This window comes from Pan troglodytes, chromosome 1, assembly GCF_028858775.2.
Source record: "Pan troglodytes isolate AG18354 chromosome 1, NHGRI_mPanTro3-v2.0_pri, whole genome shotgun sequence".
Lineage (NCBI taxonomy): Eukaryota > Metazoa > Chordata > Mammalia > Primates > Hominidae > Pan > Pan troglodytes.
This window is the reverse complement of record NC_072398.2, coordinates 119,958,696-119,984,986: the sequence shown is the minus strand read 5'-3', so window position 1 is coordinate 119,984,986 and position 26,291 is coordinate 119,958,696. Positions and strand designations below refer to the sequence as shown.

Here is a 26,291-nt window from a genome sequence, read left to right as displayed (position 1 = left end):
GAAAGTCTCAGTAAATCTCTCAACAGAGGCCTGTTTGCAGGAGGCCAGGGCCTAGGAGGTGGAGCTAAGTTTGTTTATCAGCTTGTTCTGGGGACAGAGGTGGAACCATCACCCACAACCAGAGGAAACTGTCTGGTTCCCCAAGGTCATTATGGGACTTCCTGCCAGAGCACCTGATGGAACAGTTCATGACTGAGGTGGGCCCTCACCTTAAACTCTTTCCGTAGACAGAAGTGGGGGATGGGAGAATTTGTAAATGACCAACCAACCACCTCTCAGGTCAAATCTGAACTCCCTGGTGACTTGAGGGAGGTTTTGTGCAGAAAAAGCACCAGGCCTGCCAGGCCTGCAATGCAGTCAGAAATTGCTGCATGTAAATCCTGGCCCTGCCATTTGAAAGTTGCTCAACTTTTTCCCTGTAAAATGGGGAAGGCTATAATGTGCACTATACCCTGGTGATAAGGGTTATGTAACTTCCTCTCCTATCCATTTTCATTTCTCCCCTTTCCTTCCCAGTTCCCGAGATCCCATTATCCTTCCTCTTACACTGACAGCCAAAACTTAAAATTCTGCTTGCTTTATTTTGCAGAGCAATTTAGTTTTCTTTGCTTCATTTTTTCCTTTCAAGACAAGATTCTGGGAACTAATTTTTCAGAATTAAACAACCACACAAATGTTTTGCTGACACACACACACACACACACACACACACGAGTCCCCCAAGAGGACTTCTGCCTCCAGCTTTAAAACACGTGCATTTTCTTTTCTCACTGTATTAGTTTTTCAGTCGATACTTCCTTTGTTTCTCCAGAGAACCTAAAATGAGCAAGACCACCAAGCTGGTCCACCATCCCCTACATGGACTTCGAGAGTCGCCAGAACACTGCTTTTTATGGCCATTTGTATAATCGCAAATGGTGCCCCATCCATGCCCCCTCCATGTCTTTCAATCAGCTTATTTGTAAAGTCTTCCATAATCATAGTGCCATTATGCCGATATCTTATAAAAACATGTTTATTATATACACCTGCCAAACATGGGCAGCAGGTATTTTGCAATAAAAGTGAAAAAAGCAATCAACAGTTGAAATTGTTCGTCACTAGCCCAACATCTTTCCTACCACATGCCCCTTCTTCTCTGCTAATAGAACCCCTATTTGCTAGGTATCGGTAGAAATCCTTTGACTTTAAAGAGAGGAGGCCTCCTACCCTCACCATAATGCAAGAATTGTAATTCACCTAAACCACACATAGTAATTTCATTCTCTTATAATTGGTCATGTGACCCAATGAGCTATGAGGGGAAGTTTGCTGAATGTAGTGCCCAGGAAAGCTTTTGCTTTCTGGGCAAAAAAGGACAGACTCAACTGGTAGGGTCCCTTTTGCCCCTCTGCCATTTCTTCTTTCCTGTAATACTGACATTATGCATGGAAATACTGCAGCAATCTTGGAACCATGAAGCACAAGGAAAAGAACAAAGAAGCAATCTATGAAACAATGGCTTAGCAGAAAGATAGCCAGAACCTGGGACAGTTGACAACTTTGAGTAGCTGACCAGCCTTGGTCTTACCAGTTATGTGAAACGGCTAAGCCCTCATTTGTTTATGTCACTGTAGCTGGGTTTCCTGTTATATATACTTAAATGCAGTCCTAATAGGTACATAGTGCATCCTCTCAAAAACGGTTGAAGGCTCATTATATACACCTTTGCGTCAGCCTTGATTCCAGAATCTAGTGCATGAGCAAGTCCTGTCTGCTCTACCATCAAAAGTGTATCCCAGATTTCAACTATTTAGTACTTCCCACCACCCCCACTGCCATTAACCTGGCTGAAGCCACCATCATCTCTCACTCATAATGCAGCATTCTCTTAATGGGCCACTTGAGTCTACTCTTTTCTTCCTTCAGTCTTTTCTCAACATGGCAGCCAGAATGATTCCATTAAAATGTAAATCAGATGGTATCATTTCTCTTATAAAAGCTCTCCAATGGTGCCTCTGTTACTCAGATTAGAAGCCAAGGTCCTTAAAATGGACTATGGGGCACCTACCTGATTGGGCTCCTCTCTGTTTTTTTCATTTGTTTTGTTTTGTTTGTTTGTTTGTTTTGGTTAGATACTTTCTATTACTGTCTTCAAGTTTGCTTGTTCTTTTGCAGGATCTAATCTATTAAGCTCACTCAGTGAATTTTTAAATTTTAAATCTCATATTTTTTCAGCTTTCCTTCACTTTTTGTTTAATTTTTCATAATTTCTACTTCTGTCTTCATTATACTCATGTTTTCCTTTAAACCCTCGAATGTACTTTTTTTTTTTTTGAGATGAAGTCTCACTCTGTTGCCCAGGCTGGAGTGCAGTGGCGCAATCTTGACTTACTGCAACCTCCGCCTCTCAAGTTTAAGCAATTCTCCTGCCTCAGCCTCCTGAGTAGCTGGGACTACAGGCACCTGCCATCATGCCCAGCTAATTTTTGTATTTTTAGTAGAGATGGGGTTTTATCATGTTGGCCAGGCTGGTCTCAAACTCCTGACCTCAAATGATTCGCCTGCCTCGACCTCCCAAAGTGCTGAGATTACAGGTGTGAGCCACCGTGCCTGGTTTTGAACATACTTATAATAGCTGCTTTAAAGGTCTTGTATATTAATATCTGTCATTTCTAGATCTGTTTCTATTGACACATTTTTCTCCTGGTTATAAGTCACATTTCCTGTTTTTTGGTATATCTGGTGATTTTTTTTAATTGGATGCTTGACATTATAAATGTTATGTTGCTGTTGAATGTTTAGATTTTGTGGCCAGGAAGTCAATTTATTTGGAGATTGACAAGAGCTTTTTTTTTTTTTTTTAGACAAGGTCTTATTCTGTTGCCCAGGCTGGCGTGCAGTGGTGTGATCATAGCTCACAGTAGCCTCGACTTCCTGGGCACAAACAATCCTCCTGCCTTAGCCTCTCAAGTAGCTGGGACTACAGGTGTATGCCACTATGCCCAAATAATTACTTAAAATTTTTTTTTGTAAAGACAGAGTCTCTATGCCGCTGAGGCTGGTCACAGACTCCTGGCCTCAAGCAGTCCTCCCACCTCGGCCTCCCAAGGTGCTGGGATTACAAGTGTGAGCCACTGTGCCCCGCTCAACTTGAACATTTTGAAGCTTGTGTTTAAACTTTGTTAGAACGGGTCTAGAGTCACCCTTACCATGGGGCTAGTGAGGCCCTTAACTAAAGTTTGACGCTTCTGAGGTTTCTATTAAATTTCCAGCTGCTCAAGAAGGACTTTCCACTCTAGCCGGTCTTATCAAATGTCTCCCAGCCCAGTGCAAGCTTTAGTGGTTGTTCAGCTTCCAGATCTCTGGTGGTGCTTATTTCCTTGGTACTTTTGGTTGTTGTTGTTTTTGCTCATTCTGCTGTAGTCTCACCCTCTGTATGAGAGCTTTGTATTCAGCCACAGATCTGAGAGAACCCCATGCAGGTTTCTGAAGCTCTTTTTCTGTACTGCTCCCTTATCTCTGGCATTCTATTGTGAAGTTTCCAAGCCTCTCAGCCTCTTCAAACTCCATTCTTTGTCTCAGTGGGACTTGCATGCTCTCCATAGGCCCCCCTCCTTGTGTTGCAGTCTGTACAAGGCACAAAGCTGGAGCTGTGGGAGGGCTCACCTCATTTGTTTTCACAGCCCTGCATTGCATGTTGCCCAATGTCTGAAAACAATCATTCTGTATATTTTATATCATATTCTAGTTTATCGTGTGAGAGTTACTCAGTCGTTACTGGAGGAGGCCACAAATACTTATTAAACGTGTGAAGTATTTTAGTTTCCATGCTGGTTAGTAGGCTGTGAAGATGAGTTAGTGTGCATAGAGGAGGTAGAGGAACTGAAACTCAGGGTGGGTGGGTGAGGAGGAATTTGCCCAAGACAAAGCTATTGTTAGACCTAGGAGGAGAGGCCTGGTGCTTTGCATCCTCGGGCTGTGCTTTCACACTCAAGCCACATCATCTCTTCCCTGGCTTAGCTGCTCTGAGCACTGCCTCCTCCTCAGTCGTCTCCTCCTCTTCAGTTATGTCTTCCAGCACTTGGGATGCTGACTTCTTCAGCCAAGCCCCCTCCAAGCCCTCCCCATACCCACATTCAGATAAAGTGGAAAGAGGTTTTCCATCCCAAGTGTATCAGATCATTTGGAAAGATCAAGACCCACTAGCTCCATCATGAGCCAGTGGATGAGCTTTCTGGTTGTCCCTGCTTTGACTCCCACTTCCGATTTGTCCAAAGGCCCTCTCACCACCATGCAGCCTGCAATATGAGACCATGTCTGTGAAACCGTGCCATGAACAGCAACACTTAAGGAAATTGGATTATTTAATCAATAATTGGAGCAATAAGCATCTGCCTCGGTGTGCCAGGCCACAAGAGGCACAGGTAAAAGGCCTGTCTTCTCAAGAAGCACTTATTCTAGAGACTGGCTGCCCACTGTGGGGTTCAGTTAGCAGACAATACCCTGCTGCCAGTGGTTTCAGGGTCTGCCTCAGGTGCAGATAAGGCAAAGGATCCCTTTGCCCAAGGTCATGACTTACCAGGGAAGCCCATCACTTGTGGCTGAATGAGGAGGGCGTATAAAGACCCAGGCATTTTAGTCTGAAGTGAGACAACTCTGATGGATGTCACTTCTTCTGAATCTCATGGCTAGGTTGGCTGAAGCTTTGTCGGAGCTGCATCCAAACTCAGCCTCTTTCTCTGCCCAATCTTGCTCCCTCTTTCCTTTCACAACAGATAATTTCTAATTAACAGCTTGTGCCCACACTTCAATTCCACACCTGCTTCTAGGGGGCCCAACTCATGACACAGGGAATGACCGTGACCATGGGCTTTGGCAGCTACAGTCCAGTCCACTTTCCCTGCAGACAGGGAAAGGTCAGGTCAGGCAGGGGATGATGACTCCACAGAAGAGTCACCCTGATACCACAGGCTTCAGCTTCTCAACACTTTTTACCTCCCTTCTTTTTTTTTGAGATAGAGTCTTGCTCTATTGTCCAGGCTGGAGTGCAATTGCACAGTCTTGGCTCACTGCAGTCTCTGCCTCCTGAGTTCAAGTGATTCTCATGCTTCAGCCTCCTGAATAGCTGAGATTACAGGCACCCTCTATGCCCAGCTAATTTTTGTATTTTTAGTAGAGCTGAGGTTTCACCATGTTGGCTAGGCTGGTCTTGAACTCCTGGCCTCAAGTGATCCACCCACTTCAGCCTCCCAAAGTGCTGGGATTACAGCCATGAGCCGCTGCACGTGGCCAACCTGCCTTCTTTATCAATGTGACAGAAAGTTGAAATGAAGATGAATTACTGGGACATGAGATCAGATTATGTTTATTGAGTGTACACTCTGAGCCAGGTACTAAGCTAAGTGCTTCACTTGCATTATCACATTTCATTCCCTCAAACAACCTCCCAGGGAGGTAATCTCATTATCTCCTCTTTATAAAGCCCTTTGCCTCTGTCTTATGAGAGTTGGGGCAGGCCTGAGGGCAATGAGTCATGATCTCAGATGCCCTCCAGGGTCCTGGCCTGTCTTCTACAGCATGAATCCCTGTGAGCAGCTTCATTCTCATTGCTGGCTCCTGCTTATCTCCTCTTTTTTCTCCTCCCTCCCCAGCTCTCAGTTCTGCAGATCTGGCAGCACTGCTCAGACCCCACCAGCAAATCCGAGGCACTTTCAATGCCCATCCCCCACCCTCAAAAATAGGAAGAGGAGAAACTCTCAGACCACATCCTGCATTTGAGCAAAGTTCCCACCAGTGGTTCAATGCAGGCAAACATTTATGCGACATCTTCCAACTCATAGCCAACCTAGCAACCACCAAAGCTGGGCTCCCAAGAGGTCACTCATTCACTTATCAGCAATGGACTACCAGTGATCGACCTGCTGTGTGTGGGGGAAACTGGAAGTGTACAGATGAGTGATTCATTCATTTATTCTTATACTTTTTCACCTAACAGTGACTTACTGCGGTCTTATTTTGTTTGAAGCACAGGTCCTAAAGATGTGGTGGGTAGCAAGAAAGAGTCTTGATCTTATGTTCCACTTAGTGGAAGAAATAAGATTTACAGTCCATTATCAAACAACTTCGTAACAGTCCAGTCACATGCACACAAAGTCCAGAAGAATGTACAGGAGATTTGTAGTTTGGGATGGATCATAACATCTCACACATAAAGGGTCTCAGGTAAGGTGAGCATTGAGGTGGCTGCTGCAGTTCGTTTTCTTCCTCCCTGGTTCTGCACTGGGCCCAGGTCTTTCTATTTAGGCTCTCTGGGTGCCTCACAGACCCACTGCTCTCCCCAGGGAGCACATACCTGTCTCTGAACCTGCTACCTCTTCTCCCCCACGCCTCGTCCCAGTGGACACTTGGCCTCTTTAAACCTCCCTCCAGTGTCCTCCCTTATTGATGGCCACACTGAGCAAGTGTGGTCCATGTGTCCCATGCTGAGATATGCTAAAAGAGCCTGGCTCTTCCTCAGCCTTGAAGCACATTAACAGAAGTCTCTTTCTGTTATACCAGTTTTAGGCCTGAATCCGGCCCCAGAAAGCAAGATGGGACAGTGCCAAGCCTCAGGAATGCAAGCATGTTAGGGCAAACAAGAAAAATCCACTTTGCTGTATTTAGAACAGAGCATTTCTCCTTCCTTTATTTTTATTTTCATTTTTCCCTTTGATCTTCCCTGGTGTTCTTCCTCTGCATTCTCTTTTTTGGGTCATACTTATTTCTGCAGTGAACAAGGTTATGACATCATCCCTCTGTCCCCGCTCATCCTTCCAACCTTTCTGAGACAATCCCGGGGCCAAGAGGAGACTGAGAAGCTCGGGGAGGTAGGACCTTCCCAGGACACCTGCCCAGCGCCAACTAGGTGTTGAGCTGCCTACCAACAACCACGAGAGGGCGCCCCTTCCCCATGCCTCTCCTGCGGAGGCTCCCTCGGGAGTCCAGGTTTGGGGTGGGTCAGAAGTGCTGCAGGCCCTGGACACAGGCTTGTATCTGGAAGGTGACAGTGCCTCTGCCTCATCACTGACTAATAGAAGGCCACCCTTCATTGTTATTTCCTCCCTGTGGCAGAACTGGGTTCTGAATTTCTCCTCAAGCAAATCCCCAAAGCATATTTTTAACCTAACCTTGGGTAAATAAGTATAGTTTTTCCTATCTTTAGGGATTCAAGTTCTCCCTGGGGTTTGGAACAGAGCTAGATCCTGCCTTCACAGACCCCTGTAAATCAAGGTGAATCGAAAGTGGCATTTAAATCTGGCCTTATATGCCAAGAAATGGACATCTTCATGCTTCCACCCCGCTGGTGATCTCAGTTCCCATGACACACCTACACTCTCATTAAGTCACCCTTGTTCCCACGTCTGCCACAGAGTTACGGAGTCCAACTCTGAGACTTCACTAAGACTGGTCTCCTCGTGTGTTTCCTATTCTTCTCCTCCTGGCAATGCCCAGATCCTCCTTCTAATCCCTTCTCAAATCTTGCTTTCAGGAGGAAGCCAGCCGGGTCTCTACCAGGGCAGTATGGCCCTTCTATTCTCTGCAGTCCTCCATTCTTTCTGTACCACTGTGGTGTTTGTGTTTAATTCTCTGCTCCTTTATCCTGCCTCTTACATATCTCTTTCCTGAGCTAGATGCAAAAGCTGTAAATGAAGATTGGCAGACATAAAAATATTTTTAAAATTATGTAATGAAAACAATATAAACATAATAGGAAGTAAAAAATGAAAAAATACAATAAATATGATAATGGATTAATTTCTATAATACAGAGAGAATTCCTAAAAAGCCATACCAAAGAGATGGAGAATCCAATAGAAATGGCCAGGCAACTCAGAGAAGGAGAAAAAGCATTGGCCAATAAATATATACATTAAAAAGTTGCCCAACCTTTAGTTTTAACATAAATTAAAATAAGAAGGCATAATTTTAATATAAAAGATAGACTGATAATACCCATTATTTATTGTTTACTAGAATGGGGGTAATAAGCATGCCTCATACGTAGTTGGAAGGAGTACACGTTGAAGCACAATTTGAAAAGTAGTATAAAAATAGTATATAGATGTCTTTTATACAAAATCATCTCATTGCAGAATTATCTGTGACTGTGAAATTTGAAAACAACTGAAATGTCCATCAATGGGGGATGTAGTAATTTAAAATTGCATATAAATTGATATTCTCTATTTTGATTATGTGAAAGGATGCTTTGCCATAAATTGTTGAGGGTAGGGGAGAAAAAGAGAGAGAGAGTGTATGTGTGTGTATGTGTGTGTCAAGAAAGGGGAGAGAGAGAGAGAAAGAGAGAGAGAAGGGAGTTAGGGATGATGTGTACCAAAATTGTTAACAGTAGTTTCTTTAGAGAATGAATAGGTACTTTCATTTTCTGCTTTATATATTTTAATATTCTTAGGGTTTTGCTACAATGTAAACTTGCTACAATTAAATTTTTTAAATTTCTTTTTGAGACAGAGTTTTGCTCTTGCTGCCTAGGCTGGAGTGCAATGATGCGATCTCGACTCACTGCAACCTCCGCCTCCTAGGTTCAAGCGATTCTCCTGCCTCAGCCTCCCAAGTAGCTGGGATTACAGGCATGTGCCACCATGCCTGGCTAATTTTTTGTATTTTTGGTAGAGACGGGGTTTTTCCACGTTGGTCAAGATGGTCTCGAACTCCCGACCTTAGGTGATCCGCCCACTTCGGCCTCCCAAACTGCTGGGATTACAGGCGTGAGCCCCCGTGGCCAGCCCAATTTTTTAAATTTCAAGTTTGAGGAAAAAAGGAATAATTTGTTTACATGTTTGTCTCCCCCACTAAAAACATAAGTCAATAGAAAGCTGAAATCAAATTATATTTGGTTCATATTTGGTTTACTGTATAAATTATATTTTTGCAGTGACTGACAGAGTAAACACTCCATTAATTTTTTAAATTACTTTTCTTTTATACATTTTAAGGGTGGATGCTTTATTTAGCACATACTTCATTCCCTCTAATGTTATATTTACCTGTATTTATACATTTGCCTTCCCAAGTAGAGTACAAGTTTCTTGAGGCAGATCAAATAGGGACTGTATAAGCTCTTATCAGTTCTTTACAAGGTGTAGATTTTCCATAAGTGTTTGCTGTATTTGTCAGATGCTGAAGGATTGAAAGCCATTTTTCCTCCTTGGGCTCCAACCCCCACACACACATTATCTTCCTCTTCCATGGTGGGGTTTGAGTTTAGAACATACTAATGTCTCTTGTGACTTTGAAAGATTAGGAGTCTAGTAAGGAATGTCTCCAAGTTAGGTTCTCAGTTGGAATAGGCACTGGAGCAGATGAAGACCTTGCTTAGGAGAGAATCCACAGCTTAAGCCTGGAAGGAAACTTGTTTAAGAAAAAAATCTGCAAATAATTGCCATGACCTTGACCACGAAAGTCAAAATCTGATTGACTAAGCTTTCTCTTTTAGTCCTGGGGACAAGTTTATCATTTTCTAGAATTAAAATGTCAGGAGAAAAAAGATACATCTCTCCATCCACCAACATAATAAGGCATAATGTCAGGAAAGCAGAGATAAAACATTAATGCCTTTCTTTACTGTACTCTCAGTGCCAATCTGGTCGTCTGATTGAAATACGGAGATAGACAACTGCAAAGCAATGCCAGCGAGAGTGAATGCACAGGCACACTGTGAAATGCTACATTTACCTTCTTCAGCAGGGCAGGAAATACCTACCAAAAGATGAAAAGATCTCAGTTCAAACTAACAAAGAATACCATGAGTGCTTTCTTTTTCTTTTTTCTTTTTTTTTTTTAGATGGAGTCTCGCTCTGTCACCCAGGCTGGACCATGAGTGCTTTTTTAAACCTCATTTTAAATCTGAAAGAAGAATGAATACATTGGTATGCATAAGAAGTTTAGTATGAACCCATACTGTGTTTTGTTATCAACAAAGAAACAAGAACAAAATTGGCACCCTTTCAGTAAGCTCAGCTGAGGTATTTTCACACTGAAGGTTCTGCAGGCTTCTGGAGCCCTTGAGAACTGAGTAGGTAGGTTCAGGCAGCTATAACAAAATACCACAGACTCGGTGGCATAACAACAAACGTCTGTTTCTCACAGTCTGGAGGCTGGGAAGTTTAAAATCAAGCTGCACACAGATGAGGTGTCTGGTGATGGCCCTCTTCCTGATCTGCTGAAAGCCACCTACTTGCTGCATACTCCCATGGTAAACAAGATCATCTCTTCTGTGTCTATTCTTGTAAGAGCACTAATCCCATTCATGAGGACTCTACCCTCATGATCTAATTACCCGCAATGCCCCTTCTCCATAGACCATCACACTGGGACTTAGGGCTTCAACATGTACATTTTGGGTGACACCGAGGAGTCAGTTATGAAAAAGGCACTGGGAGATAGGTAGGGAGATGTGCAAGGCCCTGAGGATCTGAGCCTTTGAGTCTGGAGTGCAAGTCCATTCTCACAGGTTAAGGCAGGATCCTGAACAAACATTTGTTGAGGTTTTTCTTTTTGTGTTTCACATAATTCTTTATTTTTATTTTTTATTTTTTTTTTTGAGATAGCGTCTTGCTTTGCCCAGGATGGACTGCACTGGTGTGATCGCAGCTCACTATAGCCCCAACCTCTGGGGCTCACTCAGGTGATCCTCCCACCTCAGCCTCCCAAGCAGCTGGGATTATCAACACGTGCCACTACTCCTGGCTAATTTTTCCTTCGCATACTTCTTGTACTTGCACAGTGGAGACACAGACACCAATACATCACAATACAGTGTGAAGGAATGAAGGGAAATAGAATGCACTGTAGGCAGAGGTGCCAGCTAGTCTCTGCTTGGGGGACAGTGGGAAGAGCTACAGAGAAGGTGTCATTGGAGGTGCCTGGTAAACAATAGCTGTTGTCGGGTGTGGTGGCTCACACTTGTAATCTCAGCACTTTGGGAGGCCAAGGCAGGAGGGGCGCTTGAGCCCAGGAATTCAAGACCAGCCTGGGTAATGTAGTGAGACCCTGTCTCTACAAATTTTTTTTTTTTTAATTAGCAAGGTGTAAGGTGCATGCCTGTGGTTCCAGCTACTCTGGAGGCCAAGCTGGGAAGATCCTTTGAGCCCGGGAGGTTGAGGCTGCAGTGAGCCATGATGGTGCCACTGCACTCCAGCTGGGGTGATACAGCAAGAGCAAGATCCTGTTTCTAAAAAAATTAAGCAAGCCAGAGGTGGTGTGAACACAGAGAGAGAGGTGGGGGCAAGAAGAAGGAGACAGATTGGGATGATGAGGAAGGAGATTCAGGGCCGAGGGTGATACCAGGAGGCAGAGCCTGAGTATCACCTCCTTCCCTTCTCCAGGACCGGGTCCCTTTTAGGTGAGACTAGATGAAAAGGGCTCTTCAGCAGCTGACTTCACAGCAACTAATTTCTGACAGGTCAGAGTTGGCATTGCTCAAATCTGGGCTTCATTTGCAAGAAGTTTCACAAGTCTGCCAGGGGAAGTCCCTGGACTTCTTGCTGCTTTCGTGTAGGGCAGGCTGTCGAAACCTCAGTGGATAAAAGACCTAGAGAATGTGCATCCCAGAAGAAGCTGGCCAAGGATATGGGAGCAACCACCATGGACCAGAAGTCTCTCTGGGCAGGTGAGCATGGGGTTGATAATTCAGCAGGAAAGTTGGTGAGGAAGGAAGAGGTAACAGGTCTGTAGAAGAAGTAATCTTCCTCCTTTCCTGGGACTTCAGTCTTTCCATTGACCTTAGTGTCAAAAAATTTCAAGCCAATGCAACTCTCGTAGGGGAACCACCTGATCTTTCCTGAATGGACAAAAATGCAGCAGTAGCCGGAACCCTTTGCACTGGCAGGATGTTCTCAGTTTGTGCAGAGGTGCTTCTTGTCCACATTAGAACTGGAGCTAAGACAGGAAAGAGGCCAAGCTTTCTTAGTCTCTTGGTGTATGAGCGTTGTATTGCGAGTCACATCTTTCTTGGGCTCTGCTGTGGTTATATTTTACAACTTTTGGAGAGCCCCACATTTCTCATCTGCAGAATGGTTTATTGAATTTAATGTTTTTTAAACTCTCCCTTTCAACTCTAAAGTTCTGATCCAAAACTCTGGCTTTTGTGGTGGCTGGGAATTGGGATGAGAGTGGGGATGAGGCTAAATAAACAAGGCTATGAGTGAACGGGGGACGTTTACCAGGAGGGGAGGGGAGGGAATATGTCTGCTGGAGGAAAGAAATCATTTATTTGTGTCCATACCTCTTTCACCTTGTCTTACCCTCTCAAGCCATTAAGCCCCCACTTGGCAAGAGCCTTTTGGGTTCCCTGTTGAACTTAGCTGAGCCCTGGACTGACCCTTGACAGGGTAGAGCCCGTAGGGAGGCCACACTTTGGAGAAGGGCCTGGAGGCTGACCTGACAGTGGATGTGCCAAACAGAATTTCTCTGACCATTACTGAGTGTGTGGAGAACCAGGGCCTAACCTCCCTGCCTAAAAAAACATGTGAATCATCAAGAGAGAACAGTAGAGCCCTGTTTTCCAGCCCTAAGCTCTGCAGGGGAGGAATCAGCTCCAGCAGCTGTGTCATTGAAAGTTTTCTCTCCTTTTTGGCTGCCCCTTTCTTCACTTTCGGACCCGTAAAGGTTTCAGAGTGAACAATATCCCCAGGCTGGGGGGATTGCAGTTCCAGGAGTCTTGTCCATTGGGCAAAGTTTCTAGGATCCAGGGGTCTGCTCTTTCTTTCCTTTAGGAGGATGTGTTAAGTATAGAATAATCTCACCAGTCTTCCTAGGGTAGATGTCCTATGGAGAAGAGACTGGGCATAATTTCAAACATATAAGTTTAAAGCACTACCAGGGCCAGCTCACACTGCTTATCTTGTTCTAAGAGTTAATTGTTTATACATAGTGTGACCATCTCAATTTGCCTGAGATAGTTCTGGTTCAAGCTATCGTCCTAGGGAAATTATTAATAATGCTCCTTTTTACTCTTTGAAGGGTCTCATTGGACAATAAACTATATGGTCACCCTACCTATATTCAATTCCAGACTGGACTATGAGCTCCTTGAGTGCAGGGAAGGCATTAACTGCATTATAATTCCCCCAGTGTCCTGAGCAATGCTTAGCACAGAGCATATGTTTCAATAAAACTTTGTTGAATAAATGAATGAAAAAATAAATTCCCAGCTTGGAACATGTTTCTGCCTAGGAATGTAGAGACACAAGGCACCCCAGGGCTGGGGACCTCAAGGTCCTGTAAAGAAACCACAGCAGCTGTGACTGGGGAGCCCAGATGAAGTGTGGCTCTATCTTGTATGTGAGCACACCCACATTTTCACTGCCATTATCTGGGACAGAAGAACCAGGTTTGGCTCAACAGATTTCTCTTTCCACCCATCTATTGCAGGTGTAGTGGTCTTGCTGCTTCTCCAGGGAGGTAAGTAGTCAATAAGTCACTACCGCCTGGATCTCCTGGCTTGAGTGCTTTCATTTTTGATGTACAGTTTCTTTTTCTGCTACGTGCTTTTTCTCTTGATTACTCTCTCTGGTTCTGCCACTGACATATTTATGACACTGAGTTTTTGTTCTCTGTATCTTTTTGTGTATCCCTTGTTCTAGTTCTTTTTGAGCCACTCTCTCTCTCACCCCTCCCCCATAGCTGGCCTCAATATGTGTGTGTGAATACAAACATACACAATGTTTGTATTATCTGTTTCTCTACTGATCTGTGTCATCCATCCATCCATACACACTGAATCTTAGTGCTCCATGGGTGTTTTATATGTTGGTGGTATCTCTGTCTCTCAATGTATTTTTTTTTTAATTTTTTTGAGACAGGGTCTCACTGTAAGGTCCAGGCTGTAGTGCAGTGGTGTGACCATGGCTCACTGCAGCCTCGACCTCCCAGGCTCAAACAATCCTCCAACTTCAGCCTCCTTAGTAGCTGAGACTACAGGCATGAACCACTACACCTGGCTAATTTTTAAATTTTTTGTAGAGATGGGGTTTTGCTATGTTGCCAGAGCTGGTCTTGAACTCCTGGGCTCAAGCAGTCCTCCTGCCTCAGCCTCCCAAAGTGCTGGGATAACAGGTGTGAGCCACTGTGCCCAGACTCAGCGTATTTCTTAACTGGGGTCTGGGTACTCAAGAGCCAGCACTAAAGGCCCAGGCTGAATGACCCTCAGAGTCTCTGGCAGAATGAGCAAATGATGCAATGGCTGTCTTGGGGAGAAAATTGTGACTTTCTGGACTCTAAGGCAACAGCACTAGAGTCTCATTGGCTCTCTTCACTCTACTCCAGGATCTGCCTACAAACTGGTTTGCTACTTTACCAACTGGTCCCAGGACCGGCAGGAACCAGGAAAATTCACCCCTGAGAATATTGACCCCTTCCTATGCTCTCATCTCATCTATTCATTCGCCAGCATCGAAAACAACAAGGTTATCATCAAGGACAAGAGTGAAGTGATGCTCTATCAGACCATCAACAGTCTCAAAACCAAGTCAGTAAGATGGGGGTGGAAGCATCCTGCATGGGTTTTAGAGGAGGGAAGCTGGTCTTAAGCTGAGCCTAAGACATACTATCTCATTCATTCATTCATTCCTATGTATTTCTCTGGGTGTATTTCTGATCCTAACTGTTCTCACCAGTGCTTCATCCCTTCACTGAACTTCACTTTAGTTCAAACAGCCAGGCCCTAATTGTCCATATTCTCTACACTTAAGAACTCTGTTCTTTAGACAAAGGCTTCCCTGGCAGCCAGAAAATAAATAATCATCTTATTCTTCTACTTCAGGAATCCCAAACTGAAAATTCTCTTGTCCATTGGAGGGTACCTGTTTGGTTCCAAAGGGTAAGACTACGTCTTTATTTTTTGTTCATTTCCCCATGTAATTTTTGATCATCATCATTTTTCCTCCTTCTAAGAAGAGATATTAAACTAGGCTTTAAGAGGTTTTCCCTTGGCCAGGTGGCAAAACTGATCTGAGATTTGTCATAAGCAGAGGAACAGCATTAGGTTTTCTGGGGTCTTTGAAGGAATTCTTCTGGAGCTTAATACAAGCCCAGACACTCAAGGCTTGAGAGAAAGTGGGCCATGAACAATATTCAGAAAATTCTGAATTATTTACATGAATGTTTTTCACTTTATGGATTATAGAATTAGTTTTAATTGGAAAGTGCAATTTTTTTTTAAAATCACTTGAGGGTTTGACTTTGCGCCCCGGGGTGGGTTGGATGGGTTGCTTCCATTCAGAAGCCCCACCATGGCCCATAGCAGTCAGTGGAGTACAATGTCTGGGATCATGGCTGTGCAGCCAGATGGCCTCAGCACCATCAGAGCAGCAGAGGAAACAATCAGTCCTGCTTTGCTTAAAATCAAAATAGCTATTGATACAAAGCACACATTCAAAATAATATTTTCTATTCACATGGAAATGATATCCCATTTACATCAAGAGCTAAATGAAAATACATAAGGATAAATATCACATTTTTTCAATCTTCAGCTACAGTTTATCTAATTTTGAATTTCTTCTGCTTTATTATTTAAAGTGCTAACATCTTAAAAAGTCCAGAGATCTTAAATTTGGCTGAGAGAGTCTTGGAGTTTTTATAGAAATCTGATAGTACAACTTGTGCAACCTGTCAGAAGTCAGTTACAGCCAGAGTAGGCAGAGAGAAGAAGTAGTGTTAGAAGACCTATGTAGATTTCTGCACACAGAAAGAAGGAAGAAAGATCAGGCAACCTAACTTTTTTGGTTCTGTGTTAACTCCTCCGTGAACACCCTTCAATATGAATGGGCTTCCATGGCACCCATCCTTCTAATTATCAAATTTTCTCCCCTTCCTAATACTTGCTTAGGTGTTGATGCAAATAAAAATGTCTTCATTTATTCATTCATTCATTCATTCATTCAGTAAATTCATTCAGTAAGTAATTGTTTACCAGTTTAGTGGTTGAAAGTAGAACTTTGGAGATAGACGTGTTTGGTTTGGATTTCCCTTTAGATGCATGCAAGCTGTGTGACTTTTGTCAAGTTCTTTATGTCTGTATGCTGCAGTTTTCTTTAACTATACAATAAGAATAATAACAGAATTTACCTCGGGGTGATGTTGTAAAGGCAAACTGTTTAGCATAGTGCCCCTGTGCAATAAGGGCTCAATGGTTGCAGTAATTATTGTTATATGATTATTGTTGTTATTATTAGGTAAATGCCAGGCTTTGTGCCAGGTGCTGTGCAGAATAATTATATATGTGTAATATACAAACTTGCTTCTAAGGAACAAATTAGTAAATTTCTATTGAATGGGCATCTCTCCTAAAATTGGAGGCATCTGCCCAGAGGCTCAGGTGCAATGGCTTTCTAATCATTGTAAGCACTTTCAAATGCAAGAGAAAAGCTAGAAAACTATTTCCACTGTAGTTTTCTGATATCAGGCCAGTTTCTTGCTATCTCTTCAACTTCAAAGATGAGATACATGCAGGAATCAAAATCTCAATTTAATATTGAGTAAAACAAAATTAATTCAAGGCTCTAAGAAAGCCTGAGTGTGGGAGGTATTGTAAGAGGTGAGTGACACAACTTAAAAGTTATGTCCTCAGGAAAATACCAGTATCTCATCTACAGCTTTGGGTTTTAAATGCTATTGGTGCCCTTGGTGTGGGCATCTGAGAATCAACTTCATGGCTTCAGAATTCTAGTTCAGGTGAAGCCCTTGAGGAGCTGCTGATTTCAAGTCCTGTTTTCATCAGAAATCCCGGGGGTGGGGAGATCTGCGTTGCCTATTTGTGGCCGGGATGCTTGTTTGGGGACCATGAAGTCACTGGAGTCCAGTTCTTTTTCCTGGAACTTCCCTAAATGTTACCCCCTTGAGGCACATGAAGCAGGATTAGTACCCTCAGTCCCAATTTAGAAGTGGCCAGACTGGAACCCAGAGAGCAGGTTAATGACAAAGTGGCCATCAATCAGAAAGGATTCTGACCTTGGACTTGAATCTAGTTCTCCTGACCGTAAGCCCACCACATTGCAAACTGCTTTTCCAAGGGTGTAAAGTGTTAAAGAAAACCAAAGCTGGACAGTATTTAAAACAGTAAAACAGATTTTATTCAGGAAATATTGAAACGGGGAAAAAGACCTCAGTATGGTACTGGGTTCTATTCCAAAGGCAGCAAAGACAAGTGAGGAAATATAGCCAAAGAGCACGCTGGGGGCAATCAGTGGATGGAAAATCATAAAGAGGAAACACTGGGGCTAGGGGGATTCTTGCTAAACTGATTCAACAGGATTCCTGCCAAAGGATGCCAGAGCGATGAGATGCCACCTGGGGGATGGCAGGGGGTGAGTAATCAGGTACCAGGTCTGGGGGTTTCTGGCTAAACTGACCTAGCAGGACTTTTTCTGGAATCGGACACTGCAAAGACAGACACAGAAGCCCAAGGTTAAGGTCCAGTTGAGAAGAGGGCTCAGAGAAGCCTACCTAAGTTTGGTCAAGGCAAGAGTCTTTGCCAAAGGCAGCTCCGTTACCCTTAGGAAGGTCTGCAGAGAATCTAGTCTTCCTTTACCTGGCTGGATCAATGTTCCGGCCCAACAATCCTTTTTCTCTCGTCTGTTCCAAAAGGGGAAAGCATTAGAATAGACAAATTGTAAGTGAATATTGGGGAAGAGAAGACTGCTTGGGATTTCTGTGAAAAATGTGTTACACTACAAGTGTTACTTGTTCTTTCCAAAAAGACACTCGTATTGCTTCTTTCCAGGTTCCACCCTATGGTGGATTCTTCTACATCACGCTTGGAATTCATTAACTCCGTAATCCTGTTTCTGAGGAACCATAACTTTGATGGACTGGATGTAAGCTGGATCTACCCAGATCAGAAAGAAAACACTCATTTCACTGTGCTGATTCATGTAAGTCATGAATCAAGTAATTCATGTGAGTCAGATGCCACTGTGTACTCAGTACTCTGATATCCAGAATCCACGGCCACATTGGGAGACAAAAAGGAGGAGATTGAGTCTAACAGCCCCAGCCTTTCTGAAGCTCCCACTAATGAGAGAAAAGCCCTGGTTCCTATTTTAAGGTGGTAACAACATGAAACAATGGAGCCCCCTTGCACATTTATTTTGATGTCCTTCTTTTTGATGAAGAACATCAAAATAAAGCAACATCCATATGAAAGAGGGTGTAGCCATAGGATTTCCTGAGTACTGAGGTAGCCTCACAGAAGATCTATCAGATAGATCTGAAAATCTATCAGGTAGTAACCAAGATAGTTATTCCTGGGTAGAGTGAGGCTGGGGTTCTCCTGCCTAATGTGGAAACTTCCTGCGCAGATACAGGCACAAGGCATCCCCATGTGGGGTGGGGAGGAATGGGTTGATCTTTTCCATCTAATGTGGTTCTAGAAACCTCACAGATTCCAGGCAAGAAGCTTAGCACTGTACTCTGGGAAGGGGAATATTGCACCTTGTTTCTTTGTTTTTCCTAGGAGTTAGCAGAAGCCTTTCAGAAGGACTTCACAAAATCCACCAAGGAAAGGCTTCTCTTGACTGCAGGCGTATCTGCAGGGAGGCAAATGATTGATAACAGCTATCAAGTTGAGAAACTGGCAAAGTGAGTACATCAGAGCAACTTTCCACCCCTCTGCTTCCAATTTGCTCCATGCAAATGATGCATCAGCATGTTTGACGGATGAGGGGAGGAGGAAGAGAGGGAAGGTCATTGTCCTAACCCTGCATCATTCAGCCAGGAACAACTTCTTTACAGAGACTTTCAATCCTTCTAGCAGCATCATTCAAAGCCAAAACAATTACTTACAATTGTTTCTACCACTGCTCGTCACAAAACCTCTCCCATTGCTTTTGGCACTTTAGAGATCTGGATTTCATCAACCTCCTGTCCTTTGACTTCCATGGGTCTTGGGAAAAGCCCCTTATCACTGGCCACAACAGCCCTCTGAGCAAGGGGTGGCAGGACAGAGGGCCAAGCTCCTACTACAATGTGGTGAGTAGGCCAGGGGAACCGCAGGGGTACTGGCTGTGGGGGTGGGGCCGGAGAGAGTCCAGCATGTCTAGAGTTACTTCTGTCTTGAACTGAGCAAGAGCTATGATCCCGAGAGGGAATTGGGTAGCCCCAGGAGCAAGTGAGTGCAGGAGAAGTGCTTTGACCAGGCACCAATAAAATGTCACCTAGAAAATATCAGAAGTGCTGATAGCTGAAGTGCCCTAAGCTCTGTCTCTGGCTCAGAGTGTCCCCCATCCCAGTCTTCTCTGGATTCTCCATCTTTGATACATTTCTTTGCATCTACACAGGAGAACAGAACTTGTACCTTCCTGTGTCCATCTATATTCCCTGTTTGATTCTATCTTTAAAACAACCCCATGAGGTCAGCTGGGTAGGAAATGTTACTCCCACTTCACAGATGATGAAACAGAAGCTCGGCAGATTCCATTGACTCTTCAAGGTCGTGTGTTGTGAACTTCCTGGTGATGGGAAATGAAAAGTAAAAAAAAAAAAATAATGTTGTTGATGTTGTTCTGGAACATAACTTATCCACCCAATGGGTTCTCCTTGCCCATTGATTTATCAAGATAGGAGAATTGCAATAGAGAAGAGTTAAAGTCATGCAGAATCAGCTGTATGGGAGACTGGAATTTTATTATTACTCAAATCAGTCTCCCTGGAAATTCAGGGATCAGGGTTTTTAAGGATAATTTTGTGGACGGGGGTCAGAAAGTGACGAGTGCTGATTGATCAGGTTGAAGATGAAATCATAAGGTTCAAAGTGGGTTTTTCTCGCTGTCTTTTGTTCTTGTTTGGGATCACAGAACTGGTTGAGCCAGATTCCTGGGTCTGGGTAGTGTCAGCTGGTGCATCAGAATGCAAGATCTGCAAAATATCTCAAGCACTGATCTTAGGTTTTGCAGCAGTGATGCTATTCCCAGCTGCAATTTGGGGAGGCTTAGAATCTTGCAGCCTTTGGCCGCATGACTCCTAAACCATAACTTCTAATCTCATGGCTAATTTGTTAGTTCTACAAAAGCAGACTGGTCTCTAGGCAAGAAGAGAGTTTGTTTCTAAAAAGGGCTGTTAATCATCTTTGTTTCAAAGCTAACCTAGAGACTAAATTCCTCCCAAATCGAGTTGGCTTACACCCAGGAATGAACAAGGACAGCTTGGAGGTTAGAAGCAAGATGGAGTCAGTTAGGTCAGATCTCTTTCACTGTCATAATTTTCTCAGTTACAATCTTTGCAAAGGCTGTTTCATATATATGGATGTATATTCCTAAAATTCTGGGAGAAAAAATATCTGTGTTGCATGTTTCCAGGCCTTCATATTCAAAGTCACAAAATGGATCAGTCCAGAGCTAGATATGATTTCTGGTTGGGGTTTTCTAGGCCTTCATGTGGCTAAGTCACATCAGCCTCCTTCACTCCTTCCTCTCGATCAGTTATCTTTAGGGATAAGGAGACATAACTTTGTCTTCTCTAACCCTTTATTTTGTTCTGAGAGCAGGAAAGCCAAAATCCGCCTCTTACCTCCCAATCTGTCTATAAACCAAAAATAAAATTCTAAGCCCCCCAAACATCTGAAAAAATCCTTCCTCTTGGCCAAGGGCATTCAAAGTTAATCTGAAAAATTAATTCAGGTCATGATGGGAAGTTGGGTGTCAGACATGCCTCACAGCTGACCAGCATTAACATCAATACAGAGACCTTAAGACTGATAGAAGAGAATTTCTAAGTCTGATGAGAAACATTTACAATCTAGTCTTTCTGAAGCCTGCTACCTGGAGGCTTTATCTGCATGATAAAACCTTGGTCTCTACACCACTTATCATAACCCAGACATTCCTTTCTATTGACTCCAGGCCTTTACATAATAACTCTTTCAACCAATTGCCAATCAAAATATCTTTGAATTCACTTATGACCTGGAAGCTGCAGCTTCTAGTTGTCCTGCATTTCTGGAGTGAACCAATGTACATCTTACATGTACTGACTGATGTCTTATGTTTCCCTGAAATGTATGAAATCAAGCTGACAGCCTTGGGCACATGTCATCAGGATCTCCTGAGAGCTGTGTCATGGGCCATTCGTCACTCATATTTGGCTCAGAATAAATCTCTTCAAATATTTTACAGAGTTTGACTCTTTACGTTGACATGTCCCATTGGGTCCAAGGTCATTGTGAGGCCTCATGGACTAGGAATCTGACAGCCACCTTTGTCAGTATTCACAAAGAGCCATTGCGTAGACAAGTTCCACAGGGATTTTGAGTTGACTCAAAAGGGGAAGGAAGATGGTGACAACCTTGATTTCATGTTTTCTAAGTTCCTTGACTGATTTCTTTTGTGATCCATTGTCTAGTTCCTTTCAGAAATTAGAAAAAGTTGCATAAGCCTCTTGCTGCTAAAGAGCACATGTGCATTACAACAAGCACTCTGGTCTGGGGGGTCTGGTCTGTTCACACTCTGATGTAGAAAAGAAACCAGGCAGTCACCTCTGTGAAGTTTGGGATAGAGGCTAAAAAAGGTCTGACACATTTCTTTCCCCACACTCTGAGTCTCCATCTCTCTTCCCATTCTAGGAATATGCTGTGGGGTACTGGATACATAAGGGAATGCCATCAGAGAAGGTGGTCATGGGCATCCCCACATATGGGCACTCCTTCACACTGGCCTCTGCAGAAACCACCGTGGGGGCCCCTGCCTCTGGCCCTGGAGCTGCTGGACCCATCACAGAGTCTTCAGGCTTCCTGGCCTATTATGAGGTACCTGGAAACCCCCTGTACCCTCAGCTCCCTGCCATGTCTGGGTAGATGTTCCATCTTCAATTTGACAGCAGAGTAAAGCATCCTGAGTCTTACGAAGGGGAAAGGGCAGAGTACTACTGAACATGTGAGGGGATCTCCTAACTCTCGGTTGGGAGAGGGTCAGGGAATGCTTCCTGGAGGAAGTGAAATAAGCTGGACTCTGAAGAGGAGATGGAGCTAGCCAGGAATGGGGATAGGCAGAGGAGGGTGCGAGAAATTGAAAAAGGAAGACTACCCCAAGTTCTTGATTTGAGCAGCTAAGTGGATGGCAATGCCATTTACAGAGATAGGGAAGACTGGAGGGAGAACAGAGTGGACATTGGTCCTGCTTATGAAATCAGTTTTGGATGTTCTGAGTGTGAGGAGCCCGTGGGACATATAGATAACATGTGAGTCATTGAATATATGGGTTTGGATCACAGCAGGCCAGTCTGCACTAGAGAGGTAGATTCAAAAATATCAGCATAAAGCTGGTACCTGAAGCCAAACCATACAGTGAGAAGTGAATGAGGCCCCAGACACAGCCAAAAACCTCCTACACCTGAGGGTCATGCAGAGGAAGGGGAACATATTAAGGTAACTGACAAGGAACTACAAGAGGGATAGGAGGAACCCACCCAGATCTGTGCCAAAGACCTTAGAGAAGTAGGTGTTTCAAAAAGGAGGGAGTGGTCAAATGTGTCAAATTCTGTGCAGATGTCAGATAGATCATAGGGATAACAAAATTGTTCTGCTAATTATACCATCATTCCTCTCTGCCCTCCAATCTGGGAAAATTTATTTAAAAAGCATAGGGGAAGATATAAATCTAACAATAGGTCAACCAACAGAAACTCTTTGGACACTCCCATATCCCAAACACTGGGTACTGTGAAAGCTAGAAATAAGTAATTATCCATCCTTGTCTCTAAAGGGGTTATTGTCAAGGTGGAAAGAATGTGAAATACAGACATAGCTAGTTAAACAAGAGTTCAAAAACAAGATAACTATAACATTTAATAAAATCAGAGACGTATTGTAAAACAATATGGGATTCAATGACCAATGAATGGTGTAGAGTGACATGAGATCAGAGATGGGTGACTGGGGAAGGCTTCATGGAAGAGGAGAAGTTTATGCTGGGCCTTGAAGGATGAGTAGAAATTTGATCAGGTAGAGAAAAAAAAATATCATTCTATATCCTGGTCTATCTTTGGAGTCCCAGCCTGACCTCTCATTGTGAGTGTGGACATGCCATCGGCCCATGCTGAATGACTTGGCACCCACCAAGGTACCCATTCAGTGTAATGCTCCATTTTTCCCTTCATCTTACACATAGGAATGATTGACACATCATCAATTCAATTGTCAACAAGAATGGGACATGGGTCATTGTGAGAGTCCTCATTGAATCTCAGGGTGCCTGATACATAGGAAGTGGGAGAGAGGCTGACCCATCCTTGGGTAGTTCTAGGTTGATAGCAATAACACTCTTAATATAAGGGAGAAGAGAGGTCATTGCTCAGAATCTCCTGGTAGGGTTATAATATCAACCACTAGATATGCACTTCCCATCTCATGGAAAGTTTGATTTGATTGTTCAGTTCATAATGACTCTAGGTCATTATAACTTTGACAGGTTGATATTTGCTTAAATATTCAACTTTCATTTTCTGCCCTCATTGTAGTAAGCATGAATGTAGTTCATCCAAAAAGAGTAATCCGAAATGCATTTTCTATGTGATGTTGAAATGCATTTTTTAATTGAAGATTTATCTTTTTTAGAGCTCTTCCTTATGCTAACAGAAAGAATATAGCTAATGATAGAAGGGGAGCCCCAGGACAGGGCATATTGGGAATGGGACAGGACAGAGAAGGAGTAATAAGATTTAAGTGGAGATGCTACAAGATGAGGAATAGTGGTGATGGTCATGATAATACTTAACTTTAGAAGTAGAGCACTTTACTGTTTTCAAAAAATTTTTTTAATGTGTATTAGTTCATTTGATCCTAACAACAACACTGTAAGGTAGATATGTTGAAAGCATTATTATAATTATTTCCATTTTGCAAATGAAGAAATTGGAAGATTTATTGGTCGGTGCTGGGGTCTGATCTGGAACTCAAGTATTTTCTGATTTCTAGCTGCTGTGTCTCCTCCTGATGAGACTTTAGCACAGACACTTCCTAGAGGTTCGCCTTGGAACATCCACTTCATATGATATATGTGGTCATTTCTCTCATTGTCTGATCCTTGGGATAAAGGTTCTGATATTTTCCCCAAGTCCCTAGTGGCTCGCCTGCCCTGTCTACCCCAACCAAGTTTCAAGAATAACCCATTACTGACCCTCTCGTTTCCCTTTCCCCTGCCAGATCTGCCAGTTCCTGAAAGGAGCCAAGATCACGAGGCTCCAGGATCAGCAGGTTCCCTACGCAATCAAGGGAAACCAGTGGGTGGGCTATGATGATGTGAAGAGTATGGAGACCAAGGTAGGTGGGCCACAGGCAGATACTCCTTTAGGTGGGGAATGGTGATATGTAGTAAAATGCCTGAATACTCTATGTTGAAAGAGAGAAGCTTCTGAGGCCCCAGACTCTAGGATGGGATCCAGCAGACTTTATAGCTCAAGTCTAGTAGTGACTCTATGTCATACCCGTGAGCAGCTGTGGTACAGGTAGAAGAGTTGGAAAGGACGCAAAAAAGAATTGAGAACAAGTAAGTTTATTCTGATAAGTGAGGAGTGGAGAGAAGAGAAAGGCAAGGAGAAGGGAGAGGGAATAAAGGAGACGTTGGTGCCTGTATAGGTAATCTACTTTGTTAATTATCTCAGGACAAACTGTTCAGTCCTTCTCATGGATTACTTAGCTAGGAGGCTCCAGATTCCTGAGCCTACCAGTTCTTAGACCTTGGTAAGACATTTGTGTTCCTTTCAGGGTTAGGGCAAAAAGGAGGCTTGAGTGTAATTGACAATCCTGTCCACTTGTCTTGTTAAGGGCTTCCTAGTTTTTTCCCTTATTATGGAGAGTTTTCTCAGCCTCCAAGAATGCCGGACCTTGAGTGTGGTGACTCAAGTCAGAATGAGACGTAGCTAATGCTGATTTGGTGGCTGTCTCTCCCTGAGCAATCTTACCCCTCAGGGAGTCTCTAACTCCAGAAAACCAGTTAGTCTACTGCTGTATTCTAAGCTTAGTCCCTCATCTGAACCTGATATGGTCCTGGGCATTTAGGGGCCACCCTTCGAATCTCTGTGTGTCCTTCTGTGTCTCCCATAGGTTCAGTTCTTAAAGAATTTAAACCTGGGAGGAGCCATGATCTGGTCTATTGACATGGATGACTTCACTGGCAAATCCTGCAACCAGGGCCCTTACCCTCTTATCCAAGCAGTCAAGAGAAGCCTTGGCTCCCTGTGAAGGTAACAGTCCAGGCTGGAGCTGGGAGTGGGCAGACAGCTGGGCAGAACAGAGCACAGGAGACTGGGGGAGATCATCTTCACATATTTGGACTAATCCTTTCTCATGCTCCTTTGGCTCTTCTGCCATGTTTTCTTAGCAATTAGGCTGGTTCTGCCCTTTTCATAGGCTTCCCATAGACTTTTAAAGTAATAATAATAATATTGATAAATTTTGGCTACCATTTATTGAGCATAGTATGAGCTAAGGACTTTCATTACATATATATTAGGGATAAATATTGACTCCACCACAATTCTTGGTTACAAAATCATCAGCCTGTCTTAATTTTCTAAATCACAATACATCTGACTCTATGTCCTCAATTCACTGGACTGATGATAATTTCCATCTCACTCATTACCTGATGCTCTTTTCCCCCACCCACAGTTGATCTTACTTAGTCTAGACATTTGGGAGCTCCCATGGTCATTATTGCTACACCTTTACCCAAGCCTCCCTATTACCTTGAAGGTCGGTGGCTTTGCTGCTGCTCCATCCCTGGACCCCCAGTTCCCTAGGTGTATTGTATATCCTCCTGTGCAGATGAAGGCTGTTGCTGACCAAACAGTTATGCTGTGATACATTGGTTCTAGGGCAGAGGGTGGAGAAGCAGGGCGCTGGGGCTCACTGCAGACAGACAACTAAAAGACTGGCTCTGCTATCCTGGCAAAGGGCCTAGAACCATTTGAAAACTCCTGATTAGATAACTGGGTAGCAGCCTTCCAACTCTGAGCATCCATTGTTTAGTAACTTGACTTAGGCCTCAGTTTACTGAGTTGGGCTTTGAAATCTTTTTCCTTTTGTTTCCAGGATTAACTTACAGAGAAGCAGGCAAGATGACCTTGCTGCCTGGGGCCTGCTCTCTCCCAGGAATTCTCATGTGGGATTCCCCTTGCCAGGCTGGCCTTTGGATCTCTCTTCCAAGCCTTTCCTGACTTCCTCTTAGATCATAGATTGGACCTGGTTTTGTTTTCCTGCAGCTGTTGACTTGTTGCCCTGAAGTACAATAAAAAAATTCATTTTGCTCCAGTAA

The 26,291-nt window shown here is 43.6% G+C and overlaps 1 protein-coding gene across 7 annotated transcripts; it reads left to right on the top strand.

Annotated features, from left to right (window-relative positions):
• CHI3L2 (chitinase 3 like 2) lies at positions 1 to 26,291 on the top strand. 7 transcript variants are annotated; one of them, XM_063798401.1, is made up of 13 exons: positions 1 to 197; positions 9,827 to 10,237; positions 11,447 to 11,653; positions 13,417 to 13,446; positions 14,311 to 14,512; positions 14,807 to 14,863; positions 17,768 to 17,918; positions 18,500 to 18,624; positions 18,885 to 19,014; positions 21,602 to 21,784; positions 24,179 to 24,295; positions 25,079 to 25,218; positions 26,069 to 26,291. In XM_063798401.1, exons 3-12 carry the CDS (start codon positions 11,614 to 11,616, stop codon positions 25,214 to 25,216), a joined length of 1,173 nt encoding a protein of 390 aa, XP_063654471.1. In that variant the 5' UTR covers positions 1 to 197; positions 9,827 to 10,237; positions 11,447 to 11,613; the 3' UTR covers positions 25,217 to 25,218; positions 26,069 to 26,291. The 7 variants fall into 7 exon arrangements, with proteins under 7 accessions (XP_063654471.1, XP_063654479.1, XP_063654480.1 ...); XM_063798409.1 differs by having other exon boundaries at positions 11,370 to 11,653; XM_063798410.1 differs by lacking the exon at positions 1 to 197 and adding an exon at positions 5,825 to 6,204 and having other exon boundaries at positions 11,370 to 11,653.

Coding starts and splice junctions, on each gene's coding strand:
- CHI3L2 (XM_063798401.1), top strand. CDS start 11,614: ATGGGAGCAACCACCATGGACCAGAAGTCTCTCTGGGCAG. Junction 14,864..17,767: donor TACCTGTTTGGTTCCAAAGG/GTAAGACTACGT, acceptor GCTTCTTTCCAG/GTTCCACCCTATGGTGGATT. Junction 18,625..18,884: donor CAAGTTGAGAAACTGGCAAA/GTGAGTACATCA, acceptor TTGGCACTTTAG/AGATCTGGATTTCATCAACC.